The 26,284-nt window shown below is 37.9% G+C and overlaps 1 protein-coding gene across 1 annotated transcript in view; it reads right to left on the bottom strand.

Moving 5' to 3' along the window:
- The window catches only part of LOC114047433 (T-cell receptor-associated transmembrane adapter 1), a 76,013-nt gene that overhangs the window by 6,472 nt on the left and 43,257 nt on the right, over nt 1-26,284 (bottom strand). Inside the window, exons 4-5 of the mRNA XM_027868248.1 lie at nt 8,777-8,838; nt 6,029-6,114 (exon numbers count right to left, since the gene is read on the bottom strand). Of these exons, the coding sequence (XP_027724049.1) occupies nt 6,029-6,114; nt 8,777-8,838 (148 nt within the window). The remainder of the gene's footprint in view (nt 1-6,028; nt 6,115-8,776; nt 8,839-26,284) is intronic.

Genomic DNA, 26,284 nt, shown 5'->3' with positions numbered 1-26,284 from the left:
CTGGATTGTTGATCAGAAAGGTATATTGTGCCTGGCTAAGAGAGAAATGCAGCTCAGTGTGGGTGCACGTGCAAAGACCAGGCCTCAGCAACCCTGGAGCAGGCCTCAGAGGACAGAATCACTGGCAGCTGAGGAGGTTTCCAGACTTCTCAACCCACAAATGCCAAAGACAACTTAAAAGGTCAGTAAGAAAGGTGTGTCTGACCCTGAGAGAGAAGGTTGGTCCCAACCCCAGTCCTGGTGCAGCCCCAGGGTGGTGGCTGCTTCCTGAGCTTTGGGCCCACAGACTGAGGGTGAATCGGGTGGCTGATCAGAGGGAGATTGCAGGGATCTCTTTGCCAGTGCTGAGGCAGGATTCTCCTGCTTTGCCTGTGCTTGGATCTGGGCCACGGTTCTGGGTGGCAATCCTGGGGATGGGAGGAGTGTTGGCATGGTGGAGCTTGCGCCTTGGTGGAAAAGGAATCCTCCTCACAGTTCCAAGGCAGAAAACAGTGCTTGTGGTCACTCAGACCAGAGCACAGGCCAGGAAAGGAGTAAACACCTCACCCTTGATCATACCACCTTGGAAGAACTGAAAATTTACAGGTCCCTGGAAGTAGCTCTGAAAACAGCTGCACAAAAGCCCTGAAGCTTGGGATAGTACATTCTCTACTCTAGAAGCAGACCCCTACCTTAACAAAGAGTTTAAAACTCAAGTAATTGGCTGGGATCATGAACTAACCACGCAAAAAAAGTCAGACCATAGAACCTTTGGTAACAAAGAAGATCAAAACATACAACCAGAAGAAGACAACAAAGTCAAAGCTCCTTCATCCAAAGCCTCCAAGAAAAATATGAATCAGTCCCAGGCCATGGAAGAGCTCAAAAAGGATTTTGAGAAGCAAATAAGAGAAGTGGAGAAAAAAGTGGGAAGAGAAATGAGAATGATGCAAGAAAAGCATGAAAAACTAGTCAACAGCTTGCTAAAGGAGACCCAAAAAAAAACGGACACCTTAAAATATCTTTAAAAATAGCCTAATTCAAATGGCAAAAGAAGTCCAAAAAGCCAATGAGGAGAATGCCTTAAAAAAAATTGGCCAGATGGAAAAGGAAGTCCAAAAGTTCACTGAAGAAAATATTTCCTTAAAAATTAGAATGGAGCAATTGGAAGCTAGTGACTTTATGAGAAATCAAGACATTATAAAATAAAACCAAAAGAATGAAAAAGTAGAAGACAATGTGAAATATCTCACTGGAAAAATAACTGACCTGGAAAATAAATCCAGGAGAGAAAATTTAAAAATTATTGGACTATCTGAAAGCCATGATCAAAAAAAAGAGCCTTTCATCTTTCAAGAAATTATCAAGGAAAACTGCCCTGATAGTCTAGAAGTAGAGGGTAAATTTGAAATGGAAAGAAACCACTGATCACCTCCTGAAAGAGATCTCCAGAGGAAAACTCCTAGGAGTATTGTAAACAAATTCCAGAGTTCCCAGGTCAAGGAGAAAATATTGCAAGCAGCCAGAAAGAAATAAGTCAAGTATTGTGGAAACACAATCAGGAAAACACAAGATTTAGCAGCTTCTACATTAACGGACAGGAGGGCTTGGAATATGATACTCTGGAGGGCAAGGGAGATAGGATTACAGCCAAGAATCACCTACTCAGCAAAACTGAGGACAATCCTTCAGGGGGAAAAATGGTCATTCAGTGAAATAGAGGATTTTCAAGAATTCTTGATGAAAAGACCAGAGCTGAATAGAAAATTCGACTTTCAAATACAAGACTCAAGAGAAGCATGAAGAGGCAAACAGGAAAGAGAAATCGTAAGGGAATTATTAAGGTTGAACTGTTTACATTCTTAGATGGAACGATGATATTTGTAACTCATGAGACCTTTGTCAGTATTAGGGTAGTTGGAGGGAAAAAATTATATGTATGTATGTATAGATAGGTAGGTAGGTAGGTAGGTAGATAGATAGATAGATAGATAGATAGATAGATGACACAGGGCGAGTTTCAGATGAAGGGGTGATATCTGGAGAATAAAATTAAGGGGTGAGAGAGGATTATACTGGGAGAAGGAGAAAAAAAGAGGTAAAATGGGACAAATTATCTCACATAAAACTGACAAGAAAAGGCTTTTACAGTGGAAAGGAAGTAGGGGAAAGTGAGATAGAATGAGTGAATCTTATTCTCATCAGATTTGCCTTATGGAGGGAATAACATATACACTCAATTGGGTATGGAAAGCTATCTTACCCTACAGGAAAATAGGAAGGAAGGGAATAAGAAAGCAGAGGGAAGGGGTGGATAAAGGGAGGGCAGATTGGGGGAGGGGGTAATCTCAGAAGCAAACACTTCTGAGGAGGGACAGGGTCAAAAGAGAGAATAGAATAAACAGGGGATGGGATAGGATGAAGGGAAATATACTTAGTTTTCCACAGCATGACTACTATGGAAGTGTTTTGCATGAGTATGCAAATATAACCTGTATTGAGTTGCTTTCCTTCTCAGTGAGGGTGGGTGGGGAGGGAGGAAGGGAGAAAATTTGGAGCCCAAAGTTTTAAAAACAAATGTTAAAAAATTGTTTTCATGTGCAACTGGGAAATAAGATATACAGGTAATGGGGTATAGAAATCTATCCTGCCCTACAGGAAAATAGAAAAGGAAGGAGATAAGAGAAGGGGAAGGAGAGATAAAAGGGAGGGCAGATTAGGGGAAGGGGTATTCAGAATTCACTCTGTCTTGGGGTTGGGGAAGGGATGAGATGAGGAGAAAATTTGGAACTCAAAATCTTGTGGAAATGAATGTTGAAAACTAAAAATAAATAAATTAACAGACAAAAGAAAAAAGCTACATACAAGTGGAATAACAATATTAAGTACGATTCATTAAAAGGGTGAGATGGCTTTTGATCCACTTGATTAGTGAAAGCAACCTGGAATAAGGTCTCAAAGAATTTGGGTAGGTAGATATGTGAGGAACAGCTAACCAGGCATGGGAAACAGCATGAGCAAAGGTCCAATGTCAGGAAAGCACAAGGTATATGCTAGGAACAGTTAATCTAGATAACAAATAAGTAATATAGTGGGTAGGTTCCAGAGGACTGGACTTACACCTAGGAAGACCTTAGTTTAAATCTTGCCTTGGATGATTACTGGCTGTGAGGAGATAGAGATCTCAAGTGGCAGAGCCAAGATTTGTATACTGTTCTTATGGTACCAGAATCCATGCTCTTTCTACTGCACCAAAAGTGCCTCTGCCAAAGAAGACAAAGACTAGCAAGAAAAGACCATTGGTTTTGGCAGGTATCAGGCCCATTGGTTACCTGAATTGAATATTGTTTCAGTAGAGCAATGGGAGTAGAAGCCAGACTTTGGGGTTGAGGCTAGATTGGATGATAAGAACATAGGGTAGGTGTACATCATCATTTTTGAGAAGTTTGTGACAGGCAAGAGAGTTCAGTGATGATAATTGGGGGGAGGGGCAAAACTGAAAGGTATTTCTTTTAAGAGAGGGAAGGTCTTTGCATCTTTACAAAGTTTAGGGAATAATTGGAGGGAGCAAAATCCTGGGGACAAGACAGAGAATGGAGGTTAAGGGCACAAACAGAGGCATTAAACTTGGAAAAGCAAAGGGATATCTTATAAGACACAGGAGAAAAAGACAGCAGAGTAAGTCCAGGTTAGAGAAGAAGGAATATCATAACCCCCATTTTCTTAGTAGAGTAAAAGCTTTAGGTAAAGTAACTAGCAGTGGACTGAGAGATTAAATGTCTACCTTTCAACTCTAGATTTTAGAAGTAAAATAGATTTGTTTCCAATTTGTCTAGCAGTTTTAAAAAAATGATATTTTATCTTTAAAAGTTTCCTTTATAATGTAGTAGAATTGAGATGTAACTAGTATGGCTCAACCAGAGGTTTGTACCAATGCAACAGGATGGAATATCTGTCTCACTAGTCCTTCACCTGCTGCCACAGGACCATTAGCCCTAGGTATTGTTGCTGTGGTAGTCTTCTCCCCTTTGCCATTGCTGCTACCTCTTCCCCAGGGTAACTGGGACTTATAAGCATGGAACAGAGGTGCCACCTTGAACTTTTAGGAAAGACTGTATCCCTTCTCCTCGGGAAACTGGCCTCCTGTCATCTTCAATTCTCCTCTTTCTTCTTGCAGTTTAATTTGTTTTGAATGCAACAATTTTTAGTTACAACTCGGCAGTAAAGCCTTTATTAATAACTAACAGCTAACAGATGTCTTTAGGACCTGGAGATTTAGGGCAGGAGGGAGTCCAGACTTGTGATATCATGGGTGTAGGGATGTCCCATTTTAAGAAACTTCCTCTACCTACATAGATTAGAAGTTATTCTGCCAGGATGGAAAGATGGTAAGTGATTTGCTCAGGGTCCTATATGGGTCAGAAGTAGGACCTAACATCAGGTTTTCCTGCCTCTGAGATTGCTCTCTCTCACCCCACTCCACTACCTCTCAGTAAGCAGGTTTCATGGTAACAAATATGACAGTTTTTTTGTTGTGACCATTTTAATCAGATAGAACTGAGGGACTCTGAAACAATTATTTTAAATGGGCATTGCTATATTTATGGGAAGAGTATAATGGTAAGACTAGAAATGCTAACACCATTTCTGAAAAGCTATTATATAAAGTGATACCTTCTTTTTCCTCTAATGCCTTAAGGCTTTGTGCAGGCTTCGCTTGAGTAAAAACCAGATGCTGTCTGAAATACACTGGCCTTTTATGTTTACATATGCTGTGTACCAAAGACTTCATTAACTGCCATTCAAAATCCCCAGCTTATGCACCACTCAAGCATTACTGATCTGTAGTTCTAGTTCAGTTACTGTGGTCCTACTTGCAAACTGTCTGAAAAGTGCTTTAGAAAAAAAAAAAGGGTTATTTGACCTCCCAGGATCAAACAATTGATAGGAAACCACTGTGTAGAAGAAGAGTATGAATTTTTTTTCAAGTCCAATACACATGCTGAAATGAACATAACAGATACATCTATTAGTCAGAAGGCAACTTCATACTTTGCATAAGTTTAACCACATATTTATAGTTTGAGCTGTGGTTTGGTGATAAACATTATTAGAAACTAGTATCTTTAGATCACTGCTAAGGTATCTGGGATTCTTAATAAAAATTCCAAGAAGGCCTATCAATTTCTGGAGAGTATATGAAACTAAGCAGTGAGGAAAGGGGAATCTTACATCTTGGGAAATTCCTAGGTTCTAATTAATTTTATTAGGATGGTTAAGATGCAAACTATTGCATTACTCACTCTTTGAGTTTCTATCAAAACCTTTTTTTGTCCTTTTCCAGAAAGTAGAAGAGATTGAACATGGAAAGAGCTTGTGGCCGCTTCTCTAGCAGAGTTTTGTTGTTGTTTTGTCAAAGTTCCAGAAAATAGGACCTCATTTACCTTAATGCAAAGCAGAGGCACTGGAAGTGGCATCCATTGTCTTTTTATTGGTGAATCTTTGACATTTATGTAGATACTAAATACACATTGTTTCAAATAGTGAAAAGGTTGAACTGGCCAATCAGAGATGGAATGTTTTCTGTTCTCCAAATTATTCTCTTTCTCATCCTGAGACTGAAAGTTGAATTCTTTTTGTTTGGACAGTGAACCTGTACTTAGAAGGTATTGAATTGCATATAATGTAGGAAATTCCTAGCAGAAGCATGGATTAGATGTGTGGGTGACCAGAATCTTCTGTTTATTTGGTTATTAATATTTTCCAATGATATAGCATTTTCCAAAGGACTTTACGAATATCATTTTATTCTCACATCCACTCTGCGACACAGGTGCTATTATTACCCCTCATTTTACAGATAAGAAAACTGAAGCAAAAAGAAGTTAAATAGCTTGCCCAGGGTCAGATAGTAAGTGTCTGAGGCTACATTTGAACTCAGGTCTTCCTGACTCCAGGACCAGCACTCTATCCACTGCACCACCTAGCTGCCTTAGTAGGCCTCCACTTTTCCCTCGAACTTGTCTGTGAGCCCCACAGGAAAAATCACCTGCATAGGGGAGCATTCCTGCTTTTCATTTATAGCTCTCTCAGGCCGGGCTTTCATTTGTTCATAGAAGCTTTCAACCGTAGGTCCTTGTGAGGTAAAAAGAATATGGTTAGAATGGAGACAAATATAAAATTTGTAGCTCAGATTAAAACGTGGGCTGAAAACTACATTTACAATTCTGAAGCTCTGAACAGTACATGGCCCTCTGAGTCACCCTCTCTCAACTGGTGGAGGTGAAAAAAGAAGTGGTTCAGTTTGTGTAGTTCCTTCTCTAGAAAGTATCTTTCACTCTGCAGTAAATATGTACAACAAGAACGTGTCTTTGACCACAGAGTTAATGGTGAGAAGAAAATAATCAGCTACAAGATGAAATCACATTAATCCATTTTCCATCCTCAATGTAAACTTCAGTGGGAAAGTAACTATAATATTGAAACCCATAGCACATTATGAAAGTCCAAGGAGAATAATGTTTAAATATTATGGAAAACCAATGAATTTTCCAGCATACTCATAGGATCAAAAGACAATAAATTTAAAGCAAGAAGAGACCTTGGAGCTCATTGACTCCAACTTCCTCATTTATAGATGAGGAAAATGAGACCCAGAGAAAATGAATCATTTGCCCAGGGTCTCATAACTGATAAACATCTGGGGCAGGATTAGGACCTAGGCCTTTTTGACTTATCTGTTACTAAAGATTAGGAGGTTGTAACAACTCAGTTGAAATGCATAATTACTATTTGATTGATTGGGTATGAACAAGAAGTATAATGAAGTTTGCAAGGCTGAAAGACAAACAATGTCTTTAAGTAGTGAAAGTCTATAAGCCTGAGAAAGTGAGTTTACATTAAGGGATCTATCCAGCAACCACTGACAAAAGTCTCTGCCTCCCTTGAGCTTTGTCCTAAATAACCTCTCTGTATAGCTTTGGTGAGCCAGCAAAATTTCATTCATTTCTTATTAAGGAGACAAAGGTATGGGAACCTTTGCTTTGCCCTTTTGTCCCCTTCATGCCTCATCTTACAGATAATAAGATGTTAGCTGATAGCTTGTGTACCCAAGTGGGCATACTTGAGGGGGAAAAATGGTGATAATCATCTTTGGCAAGGACCAGGCAATACATTCTCTTTTTATGAATTATCCAATTTTGAGTCATAGAATATAAAACAAATTTCCTAGAAAAAGATTATGCCTAATTATAAGTCAACATTTCCTGAAATATAATGTAAAACTCATGTTCTATGAAGCACAAAGATATCACTAATCTTTGTGGGAATGACTATTAGTAGTCCTCAAATCCATAAAACTTGGTATTGAGATTGGAAAGGGTGAAACAAGCAGTAATAAACTTAATTTTGATAGTAGAGGAGAGCCAGTCTCAGAATCTGGAAGACATGGGTTCAAGTCCTTCCTCTCACATAGGATAATTTTACAACTCTGGGAAAGTTATTTAAACTTTCGGTGCCCAGGGCAGCATTCTAAGACTATTAAATGGTAAAACACTAGCTGATCTGCATTGATAAAGTGAGTATTGTAACCAATAGTTCCCTTCACCAAGAAAATACAGGTCTAGACCAAAACAAAGCAAACAAATAAGGACCCAGACCACAGATTTGTTGTTGCTCAGTGGTGTCCAACTCTTTGTGACCCCTTTTGGGGTTTTCTTGGCAAAGATACTAGGGTGGTTTGCCATTTCCTTCTCCAGTTCATTTTACAGATGAGGAAACTGAGGCAAACAGGGTGAAGTGACTTGCCCAGGGTCATACAGTTAGTAAGTATCTGAGGCTGGATTTGAATTGAGGTCTTCCTGACTCCAGACTGACACTCTATCCATTGTGCCACCTAGCTTCCCTAGCCCACGGTTGCACTTAGTTTTCTAGTTTCTCCTAACTCCTCACAGAACAGAGGACAAAAAGGAAAATGGAAAAAAGAAACCTTTAAAAATACAATCTAGGTATATCTATAAAGCTTTACAAACATAATTATAGGCAAAATATCAAGGAGACATCCACATTGTTTATTGGTCCTACGTTAAAATCAGCATAGTGACTGAAATCAAGAATTGTAGGATCTAGAGAAAGAAGAGAAGAGAAAGCCTTTCTGCTAAAATTTAGCAAATTAAAAGAACTATCTAGAACCCAGTGGGGGACAAGGAAAATGTCATACATATGCTGCCAACTTTTTCCTCCCAATAGCTTTTGGACCTGGTTAATGGTAAAGGGATTTTGATGGGTTCTACTTAGGTGGTTGGAACGTGTCAATTAGGAAGGGGTGAACCAAGGCTGCCCTTGATGCCAACATAAACGAATTATAAAGAGCTCAGCTGCAGTTAAGCTCTTCTCACCTCTGTCTACAATTAAGCAGCACACAAATAGATCCTTTAATTATCAAGCATAGCCAGAAACCAAAAGAAAGCTTTCATTGTTCAGGGTTATTTTTTTTTAGAAAATTTGTTGTAAACAGGGCAATGGAGCATGGTTTCTATGGGACACCCCCTGCACTGGAAATCGCTTTGTTACAAAGCAAACTTTTCTTTGTATCAGTATTCATTATAAGAGAATTTTTACTAGAGTCAAATGTAGGCAACCCTAAAGTAGTTAGAGACTTAGCTAATGTGTTACAATAGCGATATTGCAAATAATGAGATAAATTACCCACACAGTAAGATATTAATCTCCCCCTCTTCCTAGAACATATATTTACTGTAAAATCATTTTAACATGATCACAATAAAATACAACTTACCAGAAAGCATATTATCAACGTTACCATAAATTGGTGCATCTTCAATGTAATACTCATCACCTCTGCAATAATGAAAATGAAATTACCACATGGAATTACTGTATAGAACAAATGCATATTTTATGTTGTTTATGCCAAGGAGAAAAAAAGTCTCACTCATACAAATATGGTTTTGTCACAAATCGCATTACTTGCAATTCAGGCTTTTGAAAAAAAAATAAAGTAAGGGAAAGAAGATTGAGAAAAATGAAACTTATTTCTGCTATTAACCACTCGGTATTTTATGATGGTAAAACTACTTGATGAATAGAAATGAGTTGTCTCCCAACATCTCTACAGAGCTAGGTTAGTATCTATCATCTAACATTTTACAGTTATAAAAACTGAGGCTGAGGAGAAGAGTTATTTATAGTAATATCATATACCAAGCTTCAGTGACCTATGAGGTTTGGAGTTTCTAGTTCATTGCCTAACCCAGGCTCATAAAGGATTATCAGCCTACTCAAAGACAAGGTAGAGATATGTGATTTCCATGGTCAAACAGCTATCCATCTACTAGCCAGGGAAGTCTGTCCTCTCCAAAAAAATCATTCTGATTTCTCACTACTATATACCCTTTCATTCTTGACTTCTTCCCTGATCTAAACATTTGTCATTGTTGTTCAGTCATTTCAGTCCTGTCCAACTCTTCATGACCCCATTTGGGGTTTTCTTGGCAAAGATACCAGTGTGATTTGCCATTTCCTTCTCCAGCTCATTTTACAGATGAAGAAACTGAGGCAAACAGGTTTAAGTGACTTGTCTAGGGTCACACATCTAGTTCGTGTCTGAGACCACATTTGAACTCAGGAAGATGAGTATTACTGACTCCAGGACTGCCACTGTATCCACCGCACCACCTAGCTGCCCAAGCTTGTATACCTTAACTGTCCTAAGTATGCATACCTTACTTCTACCTTTCATTTTCCATCCCTGAATCACACCCAATAAATGGGTTGTCATTGTGAAATAGGTGATTTGTCATCAACACCTTGCTTCTCTTATTTATCATCTATTTGACAAACATTTATTTAGCATTTACTTCCTTAAAAATGCCCCATGATCAGAAAGCAATGTGGTACAACGGAATGACCACAATATTTGGAATCAGAAGACCTGGGTTCACTTCCTGGCTCTGATGTTTAACCTGGCTGAGCCTAGGTTTGCTCATCTATAAAATAAGTGGGTTGTGCCAGATACCCTATAGATGACTAAATAGCTCTCAATCTGTGATCTTACTTTCTATTCCTGGCACTCTTTATCCCAAACACCTTAGGCTCCTATCCCATGGGGAAGAGAAAGGGGAAGGGAATAAGCATTTTTATCATACTTATTAGGGTACCTAAGCGGCGAAGCAGACAGAGTTCTGGGCCTAGAGTCAGGAAGATTCTTCTTTCTGAGTCCTGACTCCAAATCCAGCCTCAGACATTTACTAGTTGTGTGACCCTGGGCAAATCACTGAACCCTGTTTGCCCAGTTCCTCATCTGTACAATGAGCTGAAGAAGGACATAGCAAATCACTTCAGCGTCTTTGCCAAGAAAATCTCAAATGGGATCATGAGGCATACATGACTGAAACAACTCAACAACAAAAATAGTACCTATTATGTGCTAGGCACTGCAGGAAGCACTTTTTGCAAATATTATCTCATTTGTCATAGAAACATAGAATGTTGGATCTGGAAAGGACCATAGATAATATCTAATCCAATGCCATTATTCTACTTTTGAGGACCTTGAGGTCGAGAAGACGTGAGGAGACTCACATCATTACACAGAAAATTAGTGAAAGACCACTAGAAGAAAAATCCAGGTCTCCTACTTTAAATCTGATACTCTTTCAACTATATCATGGCCTACACTCCATCGCAAAGTAACTAATGTCAATTTATCACCCTTCCCAGGAGCTAACAGAAGACTTTGGAAAACTTAAATGGTTCCAGATCTAAGGGACTGAACCAAATTGAAATTTCAGGTACTATGACAGTAAGGAAGAGAATATATTTTGGAAGGAGGATGGGAGTGGGCTTCCTGACAACCCTTTAATTATGCCAGAGGTTCCCAAACTTCTTTGACTGACCACTCCCTTTTCAAAAAAGAATTACTCAGCACCCCCTGGAAATCTACTTTCTTTAACCCTTGAATTTTTTAAAATTTGTGTCATTTCAAAAAATATGCAACATTTTAAATGATGCATCTTAAATTTAATAATTTATTGTACATTTGTGGGGTTTTTCCTGCATTGAAAATTTGAGGACACAATATTGCATTGTGTAACCATATAGTATGGTATTGTAAACAAGTCATTTCACACACATATTCCTGCCGATGCATGCTGGACTTCCCAACAATAGGCGACATGCTCACCTACCAACACTTGCTTTTTAAGACCTGTCCACAGACTTGACCACTGATCAGTTATAATTTGCATTTTGTGTGTTTATTTGGAAAATAATGGAATCACTACAACTTTAACTCTGTTACACAATGGATGAAATGGACAAACAGGTTTTCAAAATTTCCTATATTCTTTCCTTATGCTTCCACCACTCCTTTATTTTTATTCAACACCCCCCAATTGTACCTGAGGCCATTATCACCCCCCCCCAATCATTCCAGCACCCCCTAGGGGGTGGTATTGCCCACTTTGGGAACTTCTGAATTATATCATGTAGAGTTAACTACTTAAGGTTTTCAGAAACTATGGGTTAAACTATGATATGTATTGCTTATCTAGTTTTGGCAATTTGCACTAACGCAACCAAAGTATGTTTTCTACCCAGTATTGATCCTTGATAGAGGTAACCAAAAAAAGATAAAATAGATCATTTCAATTTCATGAAATTGAAAAGATTTTGTGCAAACAATCAATACAAGTCGAATAAGAAAGGAAGCTATCAATTGGGAAGAGTCTTTGTATCATACATTGTCATATAAGAGTCTTTATGTCCAGGCATTTCCTAATAGATAAGTGGCCAAATGATTTAAACAACTTTAAAAAGAATTGCAAACTCTTATTATCCGTATGAAATATGTTACTAATAATAGAAATACAAATCAAAACAACTCTGAGGTTTTAGGTCATGCCCAAATTGGCAAAGTTGATTAAAGATGAGAAAATTACATTTTTAAGAGGGAAATGTTGTTATGGTAATACACTTACATAATGTTGAAACTATGCAATGGTCCAACCATAATAGAAAACAATATGAAATTATTCTAAGAAAGTGACTTTAAAATGTTCATACTTTTTGATCCAGGGATTCTATTGCTGAAGTATATGCCCAAAGAAGGTCAAAGACAAAAAGAATGGTAGGTCCTACATATACACCAAAATATTCATAGCATCATTATTTAACTTGCAAAGGACTGGAAACAAAGCAGATTCAATTGGAAAATGAATAAACAAATTGTGATACATGAATATAATGGAATATTTCATTGTTAAAAGAAATTATTAATGTAACAAATTCAGAGAAGCATGGAAAAACCTATATGATCTGACCCAAAATGAAGAAAGCAGGAAAGGAAAACAATATATGCAATTACAATAATATAAATGGAGAGAAAACAACAACAACAGCAAAACTAAACTAGACTGAACACTATCATTATAATGACCAGGATTATCAATGATGGAGCGATGAAAAATGAACCTCTTTCCATCTTTGAAGAAATAGAGTACTATGGGAGTGAAATATTCTATATACTGTCAGACTTGGTTGGTGTATTCATTAGTTTTGCTGATGTGATTCTTTTCCTCTTTTCAAAAGGTTATTTATAACAAGGATGACCTGTTGGTAGGGAGAAGGAAAAGAATACTCAGAAGTAAAAGATGTTGTAAAAATAAAAATTATCAATAAAATATTCTAATAAATCCATTCTTTTTGAGTCAGGAACTGTTATTTATTTGCACATTTTAGACTTCAAATGCCATGAAAAATTAAAAGCTTAAATATTACTGGATCTTCATGAAAAAAGAAGTCTTATGAGATAATTTAAAAAAACAGCAGAGTAAGCAAAAGCATGAAACAGACAAGGGCTTGGGCATAAGAATAAACTGACTTTGAAACATTCAGGAAATGCAAACTCTGATAACTCTCAACACAGATCTTTGATAGTCTAAGGAACAAAGTCAGTCATTGCTTCCTTTTTGGAATTAATAAACTAATAATTTTATTATTTGTTTAGATTTCTTGACAACCTCATCTCCCCTTTAAAAAGAAAACATGGCACTGGAAGTTCCCATCCCCTTACAGGAATGACTAGAGGTGATAGTTTGAGTGACTGGCCATCACTATGACAAGTTTAGGCAAAATAAAATTTCAGGCTAGCTATAATACTTTATCACACAATGCAAATGGTGCTTGCTATTAAAAACCCTTATGTGATAAAAGAAGGGAAAATGCCCAAAAAAATTAATGATAGGAGGAAGTATAACAATCTTAATGTGACTTTGCCACATCTATAAAAGGGAAACATGTATTTAAGTAGATGTCCAAATATTTTTGAATCCTAAAAGAATTAATATCTCTAGAAGATGTCATCTATAGAATAATGCCTGAGTTTTTCCATCTGTAAATTAAGGAATATAACCAATCTTGTGAGTTTGTCATGAGAATCAAGTGTGATTATATCAGTAAACATGCTTTGTAAACTGTAATGTTTAAGTATAAAATGTTTTCAACGTAGTATTATTTTACATGATGCAAAATTTCCATGTATTTTGGTCTATTTGTGAAATAGATGAATCACAGGATCATGGATTTAAAATTAATGATACTTCAGTGGGCATCCAGTCCAACCCACTCATTTTACATTAGAAGAAACTAAGGCACAGAGAGCTTAGGTGATATGCCCACAGTTACATATGTTGGCAAACAGAGGATTTGAATTCAGGTCCTGTAACTCTAAAAACAATGCTTTTTCTATTGTGCCATATTGAACAACCTAAGTGACATGGTGATATCCCTGAAATCCTAAAAGAAAAAGAAGAAAGGTGCCAAGCATTGGTCAGGTCCTCTGGGGAGGATTTTGTAGGAAAATATGAATAGAAGTCACATAAGATGAAAAGATGTGGAGTGGTTGCAATCTGTATACCTGGAGGGAATATCTACACTGATGAACTCAGTAATCATTATACATAGATTGTAAAGGTAATATAGTGAAGAATGTTTGAGCTTAATGGAACCTCTCCAACATAGATTTAGTGATAGGGGCGAGGAACCTGTGATCTCCTAGGTCCTTGGGTGTGGCCTTTTGACTGAATCCCTTTATTAAGGGCACTTGTTCTGTGAAGTTTAGATTCAGTCAAAAGGCTGCACTTGAGGACCTAGAGGGCCACATGTGGCCTTCAGGCCGCAAGTTCCCCACCCGTGGAAGGCCCCCACCAACTCAGCAGGGAGGAACTCTTTTTAGTTTGCTTTTTTTTAATTAATTTTTTTCAACGAACAAAAATATACTTTTTTTTCCTACCTTCCCACCACACTAGAAGAAAAAGAAAGCCTTCATAGCCATTATGCAAAATCAAGCAAAATAAATTCTCACACTGACCATTTCTCATTCTGTATGGATGAATGAAGTATTTATTAAGCACTTACTACATGCAAAACATTATGCTAAGCACTGGAGATACCAGACCCTGAGTCTCTCATATCTCAGTCAAGAGCTTCATTATCAGTCCTCTAGAACCATGACTATTCATTGCATTAGTCAGAGTTCTTAAGCCTTTCAAAGTTATTTGTTTTTACAGTTATTGTTATATTATAAATTGTTCCTTGGATTCCTCTCCCTTCCCTCTACACAGTTCATTCAAGTTTTCCAGATTTCTGTGGATCCATCCCTTTTATCCTTTCTTATGGCAAGATAGAATCCCGTTATATTCATATGCGATGATTTGTTCAGTGATTCAATTGATGGGAACTCCCTTAGTTTCCAATTCTTTGCTACTACAAGAGCTACTATAAAAATTTTTGTTTATATGAGGCCTTTTCCTCTTTCTTTCATATCTGTGGTGCATAGGCCTATAAGAGGTACTGCTGGGCCAAGGATATGCATAGGTTAGAGACTGTTTGAGCAAAATTCCAACTTGTTCTATGAAATTACTAGACCAATTCACAGCTTTAACAACAGTGCATTAATGTGTCTGTTTTCCTGAATACACTCCAACATTTGTCAATTTTAATTTTAGCTGCATTTGGTTTTGTACAAAAACTTGTTAATTTTATGTAATTGAAATAGTCTATTTTACCTTCTGTGATAGGGTGGCTAGGTGGCACAGTGGGTAGAATGGCTGGCCTGCAATCAAGAAGACTCATCTTTCTGATTTCAAATCTGGCCTCAGACACTTACTAGCTATGTGACCCTGAGCAAGTCACTTAACCCTGTTTGCATCATTTTCCTCATCTGTAAAAATGAGCTAGAGAAGGAAATGGCAAACCACCTCAGTATCTTTGCCAAGAAAACCCCAAATGGTATTGTAAAGAGTCAGACACAACTGAATGATGACAAGAAATTTCCCTTTTTTTCGTCATGGACTGGTTTTCTTTCCATATATATGAAAGGTAATTCATTCTTTGGTCCTCTAATTTGTTTATGATGTCATCCTTCATGCCTAAGTGATGTATCTATTTGGAATTTATTTTGGTGCCCAGTGTGAGATGTTAGTCTATACCTGGTTTCTGCTAGACTGCTTTCCAATTTTCCCAGCGGTTTTTATTGAAGAACAAGTTCTTACCCTAGTAGCTGCCATCTTTTAGTTTATCAAACACTAATCTATTGTGTTAACTTGTTTCTGTATGTTGTATATTTAATCTGTTTCACTGATTGATTTTTCTGTATCTTAACAGTAACCAGTTTGATGCTTGCTGCTTTGTGGTACAGTCTGAGACTTGGTACTGCTAGCCCCCTTTTCTTCCCATTTTTAATCATTATTTCACTTGAGATTTTCGGCCTTTTGTTCCTCCAGAGGAATTTCATCATTAGTTTTCCTAGTTCTATAAAATAATTGTTGATAGATTGATCAGTATGGCACTAAATACATAAACTAATTTAGACAGTATTGTCATTCTATTATTATGGCTTGGCCTACTCATGAGCAATTACTATTTCTCCAATTTGGGGGGTCTGTCTCTATTTTTGTAAATAGTGTTTTGCAGTTGTATTCACACATTTCCTGATTATATCTTATATCCAAAGCATTTGATCTTGTATCTTATTGTATCCCAACTATTTTATACAATCTGTAGTTATTTTAAGTGAAATTTCTCATTCTATCTCCTCCTAATTGATTTTGTTGGTACTATACAGAAAAGTCATTGCTAAGTGGATTTGTTTTATATTCAGTAATTTTGCTGAAGTTGTTAATTGCTTTGATTAATTTTTAGTTGACTTTCTATGGTTCATTAAGTAAACTATCTTATCATCTACAAGAGATGACAATTCTGTTTTCTCTTCACCTATAGATATTTCCCCAATTTCTTGTTCTTGTTTTATTACTATAGCTAGCATGTCTAGCATTATCATTGACAATGGACATCTTTGCTTTACCCCTAAGCTTATTAGAAAGGCCTTTAATTTAACCCCATTACATATAATACTGGCTTCTTTTTAGATAGATACTATTTGTCATATTAAGGAAAGTTCCATTTATTCACGTTTCCAAATGCTTTTAACAGGAAGGAATGTTGTATTTTGTTAAAGGTTTTTTCCTGCATCTGTTGATGTAATCATGTGATTTTTGTTGTTCTTGTTCTTAGCTTGGTCTACCAACCATGAATTTCTGGTATAAATCCAACATGGTCATCATATAAAATCTTTATGATATGTTACTATAGCTTCTTTGCTAATTTTTGTTTTAAATGTTTATGTCAATGTTCATTAGAGATATTGGTCTATAGTTTTCTATAAGGGATTTGTAGGATTTCTTTTCCTACTTTTCCAACAGTTTATAAAGTATTCTAATTAATTATCTTTGAATGTTTGATGGAATTTCCTTGTAAATCCATTTGTTCATTTGGTTTAATTTTTATTTTGGAGATCATTTATGGCTTATTCCATTTCTTTTTCAGAGGTTGCACTATTTAAGTTCTTTGTTCTTTATTCTGTTATTTAAGATATTCTGCATATTTTTAAAATATTCATCCATTTCATTTGAGTTATCATGTGGTTGGTCAAAATAGTCTACAATGAATTCTTTTATTTCTTCTTTATTTGTTGTGAATTCTTTTTTGTTTGTTTTTTGTACTGCTGGTTTGTTTTTCCTTTCTTTTTTAAATCAAATTTGTTAATGGTTTATCTATTTTATTGTTTTCTTTTCATAAATAGCTCCCAATTCCATATATTAATTCAATGTTTTTTCTTTTAATACCTTAAAATTTCTTATTTGATTTTCAGAATTTTCAATTTGCATTTAATTAGACTTTTTAATTTGTTGGTTTTCTAGATTTTTTTTTTTAGTTACGTGTCCAGTTTAATGATTTGTTCTTCCTCTTTGGTTGATTTAAATGTTTAGAGAAATACATTGTCTTCTAAGACTTTGACTGCATCCCAACAATTTTCATGCATCTTCTTATTGTTGTCATTATCATTAATAAAGTTACTCATTGTTTCTTCAATTTGTTCTTTGACCTGCCAGTTCTTGAGGATTAATTTTTTTCTCTAATTTAATCTTTTATTCAATGATCCTTTCTTGAATATAATTTTCATTGCACTGTCATCTGCAGAAGATGGTTAGCATTTCTGCTTTTCTGATTTTTTTTGAGGTTTTTATGCTTCAATCCATTACTTAATCAATTTATGTATAGGTACCATGCACAGCTGAGAAATAGCTTCACTGTCTAAAAATTCCATTCCATTCAATAATTACCAGAGGTCTATCATATTTAACTTTTATAAAATTCTAATCAGGCCTTTGATTTCTTTATTTTTTATTAGATTTGTCTGACTTAACAATGTACCACAAGGTCCCCAACTATTATATTCTTACTGTTTGTTTCTCCTCATAACTCATTTTAGTCTTTCCTTTAAGTATTTAGCTCATGTGCCAGTTAGCACATGTATGTGAAGTATTTATATTAATTCATTGCCTATGTTACATTTCATGTAACATGGTTTCCCTATTTATCTCTTTGAATCAAATCTATTTTTGCTATTGCCTTGTCTAAGATCATGTTTGCTCTTCTTGCTTCTTTTTTTTTAAAATTCTGCCAAAGTATAGTAGATTTTGTGCCAGCTTCTTATTTTAACTCTGTTTCTATATTTGTTTCAAATGTTTTCCTCATAAACAACATATCAGAGCTGCTCTTCTTTGGAGAAAGCTCTAAGTTGTTGGATTCATGTGAAGCCTTGGTGCAGTGATCATGTGATGTGGTACAAACTCAGAAAAGAAAAAGGAAACAAACATCGTTGGGGAAGAAGCAAAGGAAGTAAGAGATTGGACCCATGCACTAGTTACATATGGGATGGTGGTGGCTGATGATGGCACACCAGGAGAACCCATAGATCATGATTCAGATAATGAAAAACCATGATACCCAATGGCCGTAAGGCCACTGCTCAAGACTTTCCCCAGACTGAAAGAGATCTCTGCATGGACTGAAAGAATAGAAAGAGAGACTACAGACTGCCCCTTGCCTAATAATCTAGTTATAGTGGCTGGAAGGGAACAGAGGTCATCAGATGCCATTGATCCTGATTCAATGCCCAGATATAATAATAGTCATCCTGGACTATGGAAGGACTCAAGGTGGAGACTATTGGTCAGTGGATTTGAAGATACTGAGGATATAATACCAAGAGGTGTGTAGGTGGCATAGTTCACAGAGCTCTGGATGTGGAATCAGGAAGACCTGTGTTCAAATCCTACTTCAGTTACTAACTAAGGGTGTGACCTGGGCAAGTCAATTTAACCTCTGCCTGTCTCAATTTCCTCATCTGTAAAAATAGCACCTGTTTTCCAGCGTTCTTGTGAGGACCAAATGAGATAATGTATGTAAAGTGTTACATAAGTGGTAGTTATTATCATGTTGACAATAGATTACCAGAGAAATGTCAGAATTATCCGTTCAGGCAATTGCTCCATGGTTAGTAAGAGATGAGGTTATGTACACTTATAATTATTGGTCTAATAACCCCAAGAATAGGTTTTTAAAAATCAAGCCTAAAGCAGAGGCATTGCTCATGCTGATGTAAATAACTGTTTCCCTGCCAGCACGGGGTTAACAGTGGGATGCAAAGTAGTCCCTGGTGGCAGTTTGTCTTTGGCCAAGTAGTTCAAGTAGCAAACAGTGAATGATTTTTAATAAGGCACAATCTATCCTATAGATAGCAGATACAACCTACAAATGATAAATCATACCCAAATATGAACATCATTTCATCCCTACAAATGAAAATAAGATGTGATTTATAATGCAGTGCCCTGAGTATACACGCACGTCTCTGATGATTAATCATCCCAAATAAGCTATTATTTAGGAGCAGTCACCCAACCAGCAAGTTAAAAAAAATGATTTTGCTTCCCAATGCCAAAAAAGGCTCATGGGTTATTGCAAGCATTACTATTATTTCTACTTTTGTAAATGTGGATGGTGTTTTTACATTGAGAACTGATTGATTTTTCAAAATGAACACACCAATGAGCCTATGATGGAAAGGTTAGGGTACCACTGGCATTTGGGCCAGATCCAAAATTGAATCACTGCCTGATTTTACCAAGCTTTCCCCTGAAATATCATATTTCTTTGGTCACATTGGGGTAGCCCAGAAAATAAATATTTTATGACCATATTCAATCAATAAACCAGCAAATATTTGTTAAGTTCCTTCTATGTGACACACACTATGCTAGGTAAGCAAAACCAATAAAGAAATCATCCCTGCCGTAGCCGAGTTTACATTTCATTGGGGGAGACAACATATATTGGTATTTACAAATAAATACATAATGCAAGACATCGTTTGGGGGAAGGCACCAATATCTGTGGGGTTGGGAAAGGCACTGGGCTGCTGTGCCTATCCCATTCACAGAAGGTCCCTCGGTATGCTTAACACTTGAACTATCAATCAAGAGAAAACTCAAGTGTCTCCTACATGACGGGCACTGTCTGAGGCACTGGGAATACAAAGCAGAAGATGAGACAGCCCCCATCCTCAAGGAGCTTCCATTCTGTCAGGGGAAACAACATGATTCCCAATATAAATCAATACACATGCACATAGGTGTGTATATATACAAAAATACAAAATATATGCAAAGTAATTTCAGAGAGGGGAAGAGATGTGTGAAGGGGAGGTGCAATAGCAATTTGGGGGAATTAGGAGAGTCCTCATATAGAAAGTGGCATCTGACCTGAACTTTGAAAGAAGCTAGATTCTGAGATGAATAGAGGTGAGCATGGAGTACATTCCAGGACAGGAGAAAAAGCCTGCATAAAGTCAGTACTCTCAAGGTCTCTCTTAAGAACTTTGGAATTGAGAGGCAGCTAGGTGGCGCAGAGGGTAGAGCACCCGCCCTGAAGTCAGGAGGACCTGAGTTCAAATCCTGCCTCAGACCAAACACTTGACACTGACTAGCTGTGTGACCCTGGGCGAGTCACTTAACCCCAATTGCCTTAAAAAAAAAAGAACTTTGGCGTTGATTGTGTGACATGGGAGACACTGTTGTGCCCATATCAGAGAAGGCTCTGTGCTCTATGAGCAAAGTAGAATTGAAACAGCTCAAAAGAAATGCAAGATGCACAAATTTAGAGATTCTATCCAAATGTTCACAGGGACCATTTGTGCCTGACCTGTGTTAGACCTGTGTTAGAGCGTTCCGAGCTCATGTTGGTCTGGTCAGCCACAGCTGGATTCACTGAAACTTGACTCTAGCATAGCAATGTCATTTTGATCCTCTTCAAGAACAAAAGACAACAACCAACCAACCAAGTCAACAAACATTTATTAGGTACCTCCTGTATACAAGACACTGAAGATACCAAAAAATAAAATAAAAGGTAAAAGACAGTGTTCTCAAGGAGGTAAGTCTAATGGGGAAGACAAACGCAAACAACTATACAGAAAATATATACAGTATAAACTGAAAATAATCAACAGAAGAAAGAAGGTAGTCACATTAAAAGAGATAGGGAAAGACTTCCTATAAAACATGGGATTTTAGCTGGGACCTAAAGAAAGCCCGCAAAGCTAGGAGGCAGAGACGAAGAGGAAGAGAACTATAGGTATAGGGGACAACAGTCAATGAAAATGCCTTGAGTTTGGAAATGGAGTGCCTCGTGCAAAGAATAGCAAGGAGGCCAGTGTCACTGGATCTTAAAGAATATGAGAAATGGGGACAGAGTCAGGCTTAAGAAAAGTATAAAGATAAGAAGGGGCCAGGTTATGAAGGACTTCAAAAGTCGAACAAAGGATTTTACATTTGATACTGGTGGTAATAGGGAGCCACTGTAGTTTAATGAATGGGAATGGGGTGAAATTGTCAAACCTGCATTTTAGGAAGTTCAGTTTGACAGCTGAGTGGAATACGGACTGGAATGAGGAGAAACTTGAATGAAGGAGACAAACCAGCAGATTATTACAATAGTGCAGGCGTAGGCGATGACGGCTTGCACCAGGCTGGTGGCAGTGTCAGAGGAGGGAAGAGGGAGTATGTGAGAGATATTACAAAAATGAAAGCTATAGACCTTGGCAAAAGATTAGATATGAAAGTGAGAATGAGCAGTTGAGGATGACACCTAGGTTGTAAGCCTGGGAGGACAGAAGTATCCTTAACAGTAAGAGAAGGTTTGGGGGAAAAGATAATGATTTCAATTTTGGACATGTGGAGTTTTTTGTGTGTGTATGTGTGTGTGTGTGTGTGAATTGGGGTTAAGTAACTTGCTTAGGGTCACAACACCTAGTATTATGTGTCTGAGGCTGGATTTGAACTCAGGTCCTCCTGACTCCAGGGCCAGTGCTCTATCCACTGCACCATCTAGCTGCCCCGACATGTGGAGTTTTAATATGTCTGCAAGATAACCAGTTTCAGATGCCCAATAAGCAGTAGGAGATTGGAGTCTGGAGGTTAGGAGAGAGTTTAGGGCTGGAGAAGTCAATCTGAGAATCATCAGCATGGAGATGACAATTGAATCTATAGGAGCTGATGAGATCAGCAAGTCAAATTGTATAGAAGGAGAAGACAAAAAGTCCCAGGACAGAGACCTGGGGAATAGTCACCTTCATCAGGTGCACCTTTGAAAAAGATTTGGCAAAGGAAAGTAAGAAGGAGCAGTTAGAAGAGAACCAGGTCAGTCAGTAGGAAGAGGAGAACCAAAAGAGACTAGTGTCATGAAAATCTAGAGAGAGGAGAGGATCCAAGAGAAGAAGGTGATTTGGACGTGGCCCCTGGAACCACCCTGGACTCTGGTGGGGTTTTTTGCTTTATCTTGCCCAGATGTAGGTCCTCAGGTCACTTCCTGGTCATCTCCAGACTATGTTGCCATGCCCATCCCACTCCTGCCCTCTTTCCTTACACTCTCTAGCACCCCTTTATGTGAGTCTTCCCCCTTTAGAACGTAAGCTCCTTAAGGGCAGAGACTGTCTTGTTTGTTTTTATTTTAATATTTAACTCTTAGCACAGGTCTTGGAATATTGTTCAGTTATTGTTGTTCAGTCATTTTTCAGCCATCTCCAACTCTTCATGACTGCTTTTGGGGGGTTTTCTTGGCAAAGATACTGGAGTGATTTCCCATTTCCTTCTCCAGCTCATTTTACAGGTGAGGAACTGAGGCAAACAGAGTTAAGTGATTTGCCCAGGGTTACACAGCTAGTAAGTGTCTGAGGTGAGATTTGAACTCGTGAAGATGAATCTTTTTTATTGCAAGCCCAGTGCTCTATCCAATATAGTAGGTGATTAATAAATGCTTTATCTATCTGTCATCAAGAATCAAGCACGGTCACAAAACACAACACTAAGGAAAAGAAACAGAGATATAACACATACTCCTACTTCTTTCCCACCAATCAGCAAAATGGAGAAAACACACATGGACACATCCACTTCAAGGAAACTTTCTAAAACATCAAGACAATGCCATTATGTCCTTCTTACATTCTGGAAGTTGACTTATATCTAACTCTGACTCTACAAGCAATTCTTCCTAAAGGCAACAGATTTGTATTTAGACTAATTACCCATTGGCAATTGTTAACCACTCTTTCTCTTTAAATATTCCAGCTACTGCTGCCTCTGTTGTTGTTGTTGAGTCATTTCAGTCCTGCCCAACTCTTCATGACCCCATTTGGGGTTTTCTTGGCAATGGTACTGGTTTGCATTTCCCTCTCCAGCTCCATTTACAGATGAGGAAACTACGGTAAACAGGGGTAAGTGACTTGCCCAGGATCACATGGCTAGGAAGTGTCCAAGGCCAGATTTGAACTCAGGTCTTCCTGACTCCAGGCCCTGCACTCTTTCTACTATGCTACCTAGCCTCCCCTGCTGCTGTAAAAGTGGGGCAAAATTGTTTACAATATATTTTATCTGGTCCATTCACCCTCCCAAACCCTTACTCCTTGGCTGGGCTTCTTTAATTATCATCCTAATATTTGCATTGGCTCTCCTCCACACTTGGAATCCACTCCCTACTCATTGTCCCACAGAATACCTTCTTCCTTCAAGAATTTTTTTAAACTTTTAACATGAAACATTTACTAAACAAGAAGGCAAAAGTAATAATGATCATAACATAGCATTTATTCAATCGAAACAAAAGCAGCAATAATGAAAATATAACAGTACTTATAATATAAGCCTTAGTCATTCTCCCATCATTGTACATACTGTTCATGGAAGAGAGTGGGTACATAGAAACCCAGAAGTGAAACCCATGAGTAGGAAAACTCATGTTCTAGGGGCAACTCAGGACTCTGGACTAGGGGCCTGGATGTGAATGGTCTGTTTTAGGGAACAGACTCACCTTCTACATGAAGCCTTTCATGATTCCCCCAACTGCCGGTGTCCTCCATTACAAATAACTACGTAATTTTTTCTTTTTATATTTAAGTTTACCATTTATATATGGATTTCTTGTTTCCTCCACTAGAATTTAAGCTCTTTGTAAATAATAATTTCATTATTTATATTTATATCCCCAGCATCTAACATAGTGTCTGACACATAGTAAGTGCTTAATAAATGCTTGTTGATTGATTCTTGGGCAAATCACTGAACCTCTCTGGACCTCAGCTTTGTTTTGTTTTATTATATAAATAAGGGGATGAGACTACATGTTGTTTATAAACTTATCTAGCTCCAAAATTTTGTGTCAAATATTCAGGATTTTATTTTCAAGAATAAGTGTTGAGTTGATTTGCTTAAAAGGAGTCAAGAAGACTCAAAAGGTTCTGAGGATACATACATATGAGAAGCCTTGAGCAGGAACTTATGGCGATAAACAACCAGAAGGGAAAGACTAGTCCTCTGGGATGAATAGTGGAGAAGCATCAGTCAACAGGTGAACCATGAGGAACTCCTGGAGTAGGCTGAGAGCTCCAGGAAGTGGGGTCATGGTGAGAGACAGTGGTGATGTGGTAAACAAGATACTGCATAAAGGCAGCAGACATCAGAGTAAGAAGAAGATGGTGGTGGTGTAATTTACAAGAGATAGAGTCAAAGCCACAGAAGCTAGAGGAGGAGAAAGAATTGACCTCAGAGATGAGAATGGCAAATGAAACTGAGCTGTGTCAGACTCACAATAATAGTACATAAGTCAGAGGCTTGACTAAATGATAGTATGTATTTGGTGGGTACTGTAATTGGGAAGAAGGAAATGAACCATTATGGAAGGCATCTTATGATGCCTTTGCTAACTGGATTTAAATCCTCTTTCTGTTCTTTTCTTATTCTGTGCTATGTTTAAATGCTTATCGTTAGCCTAATTTGTGCAAGGGAATTGAAAGTCTCTGCTTAAAAGCTAAAAACCAGCTAAATTCAGATGTTTTCAAGGTCATCCTGTGGAGTGACAAAATGATACGCTGTAGAGATTGTCATTACAGAGAGGCCTTCAAGAGTAAACCTGGCTCACATGAGATCAGAGTTCTGATTGTGAGTCACAAGTTACATAAACCTTAAATTCAATATAAAATAAAAAAAATCTTTTTCCATATGCAAAGGGAAAAAATAAAGATTTTTAATTTGCTAAAGAGCTATCATGATTTCAAAAGTCAATGATGCCCAGAATTCAGATGAACTATAAGATGTGCTTATTACCTATGTGACATTGGACAAGTCGTCCCTGTGCCTCAGTTTCCTCATTTGTAAAATTAAGAGATTGGAGTAGATAAGCTTTAAGGTCTCTTTAAGCTTTAAAGCTATGATTTTATCATTTATCATCCCACGTATCCAAAAAAAAAAAAGGCCGTCTATCTTTGAACTAACACTAATAGAGCCACCAGGCTCTAGTTCCCTCATTTATCTGTCTATCCTTCTGACTCTCCCCTTTCTTTTCCTCACTTTTTATCCCAAACCTAATTAAAGGTTTACAGAACATAGGATTTAGATCTGGAAGAGACCTTACAGGTCACCTAGCCCAGCCTCCTATTTTATAGATAACAAAATTGAGGCTGAAAGATTGTGACTTGCCCAAGATCACATAGGAAGCATGTTGCTGAGCAAGGATTTGAATCCAGAACTTCTGAGTCCAAATCTAAAACTTTCAAGGGTGGAGCCAAGGTGTTAGAGTATTAAGCAGTGCAGAGAGTATCTCCACCATAACATAAACTCCTCCAAACAAATCTACAAAGTGCACCAAACTGAATTCTTATGGGGAAACGCAGAAAAAGTCACAGTGAATCATTTGTCTAGTCCAGTTCACCATAATGAGATAGACAGGGAGGTCTGTGGACACTGCGGACAACGTCCAACCAGGAGCACACCACCCACGGATCATTCCGGTGCCCAGGGAGAGGCTGTGCACCGGGGCAAGGGAAGGCCCCAGTCCCATGTTGGAATACCACCAGACCCATACCGGGTCACTGGCAGTTTTGTCGTCCATTACTCAGTTGGGATAACAGATGCAAGATGGACTGAAAAGAAAACCTGCTCGGGAGAGTGGGGCTTTTGCAGGTAGGGGGATTCTGAGAAGTATATGGAAAAAGGAAAACATTCAGAAGCCAGCAGCAGCAATGGTGTGGTTCAGATCCCGGGTACAGAGCAGTCTCACAGCATCTTGTTCAGTCTGTAGAGGAATAACTGAAACAGGGATCCTAGACCAAAGCAGAGTCTACAATCCTGCCTCTCTGAGTAAACAGAGCCCAACAGATGCGCAACAGGGGCTGAACCCAGCAGTCAATTACTCCTATATAGACCCAAACCCAAGCTGGGAATTTGCAGAGCTCAGCCCAGGGAGTCAGCAATCAGACCACTTTGGGAGCACTGAAGGCTTGCAGGTCCCTGGCCTGTCCTTGAGAACCTGGAACAACACAAGAAAGCAG

This window comes from Vombatus ursinus, unplaced genomic scaffold, assembly GCF_900497805.2.
Source record: "Vombatus ursinus unplaced genomic scaffold, bare-nosed wombat genome assembly UNPS02001419.1, whole genome shotgun sequence".
NCBI classification, from domain to species: Eukaryota; Metazoa; Chordata; class Mammalia; order Diprotodontia; family Vombatidae; genus Vombatus; species Vombatus ursinus.
This window is presented reverse-complemented; position numbering and strand designations above follow the sequence as displayed.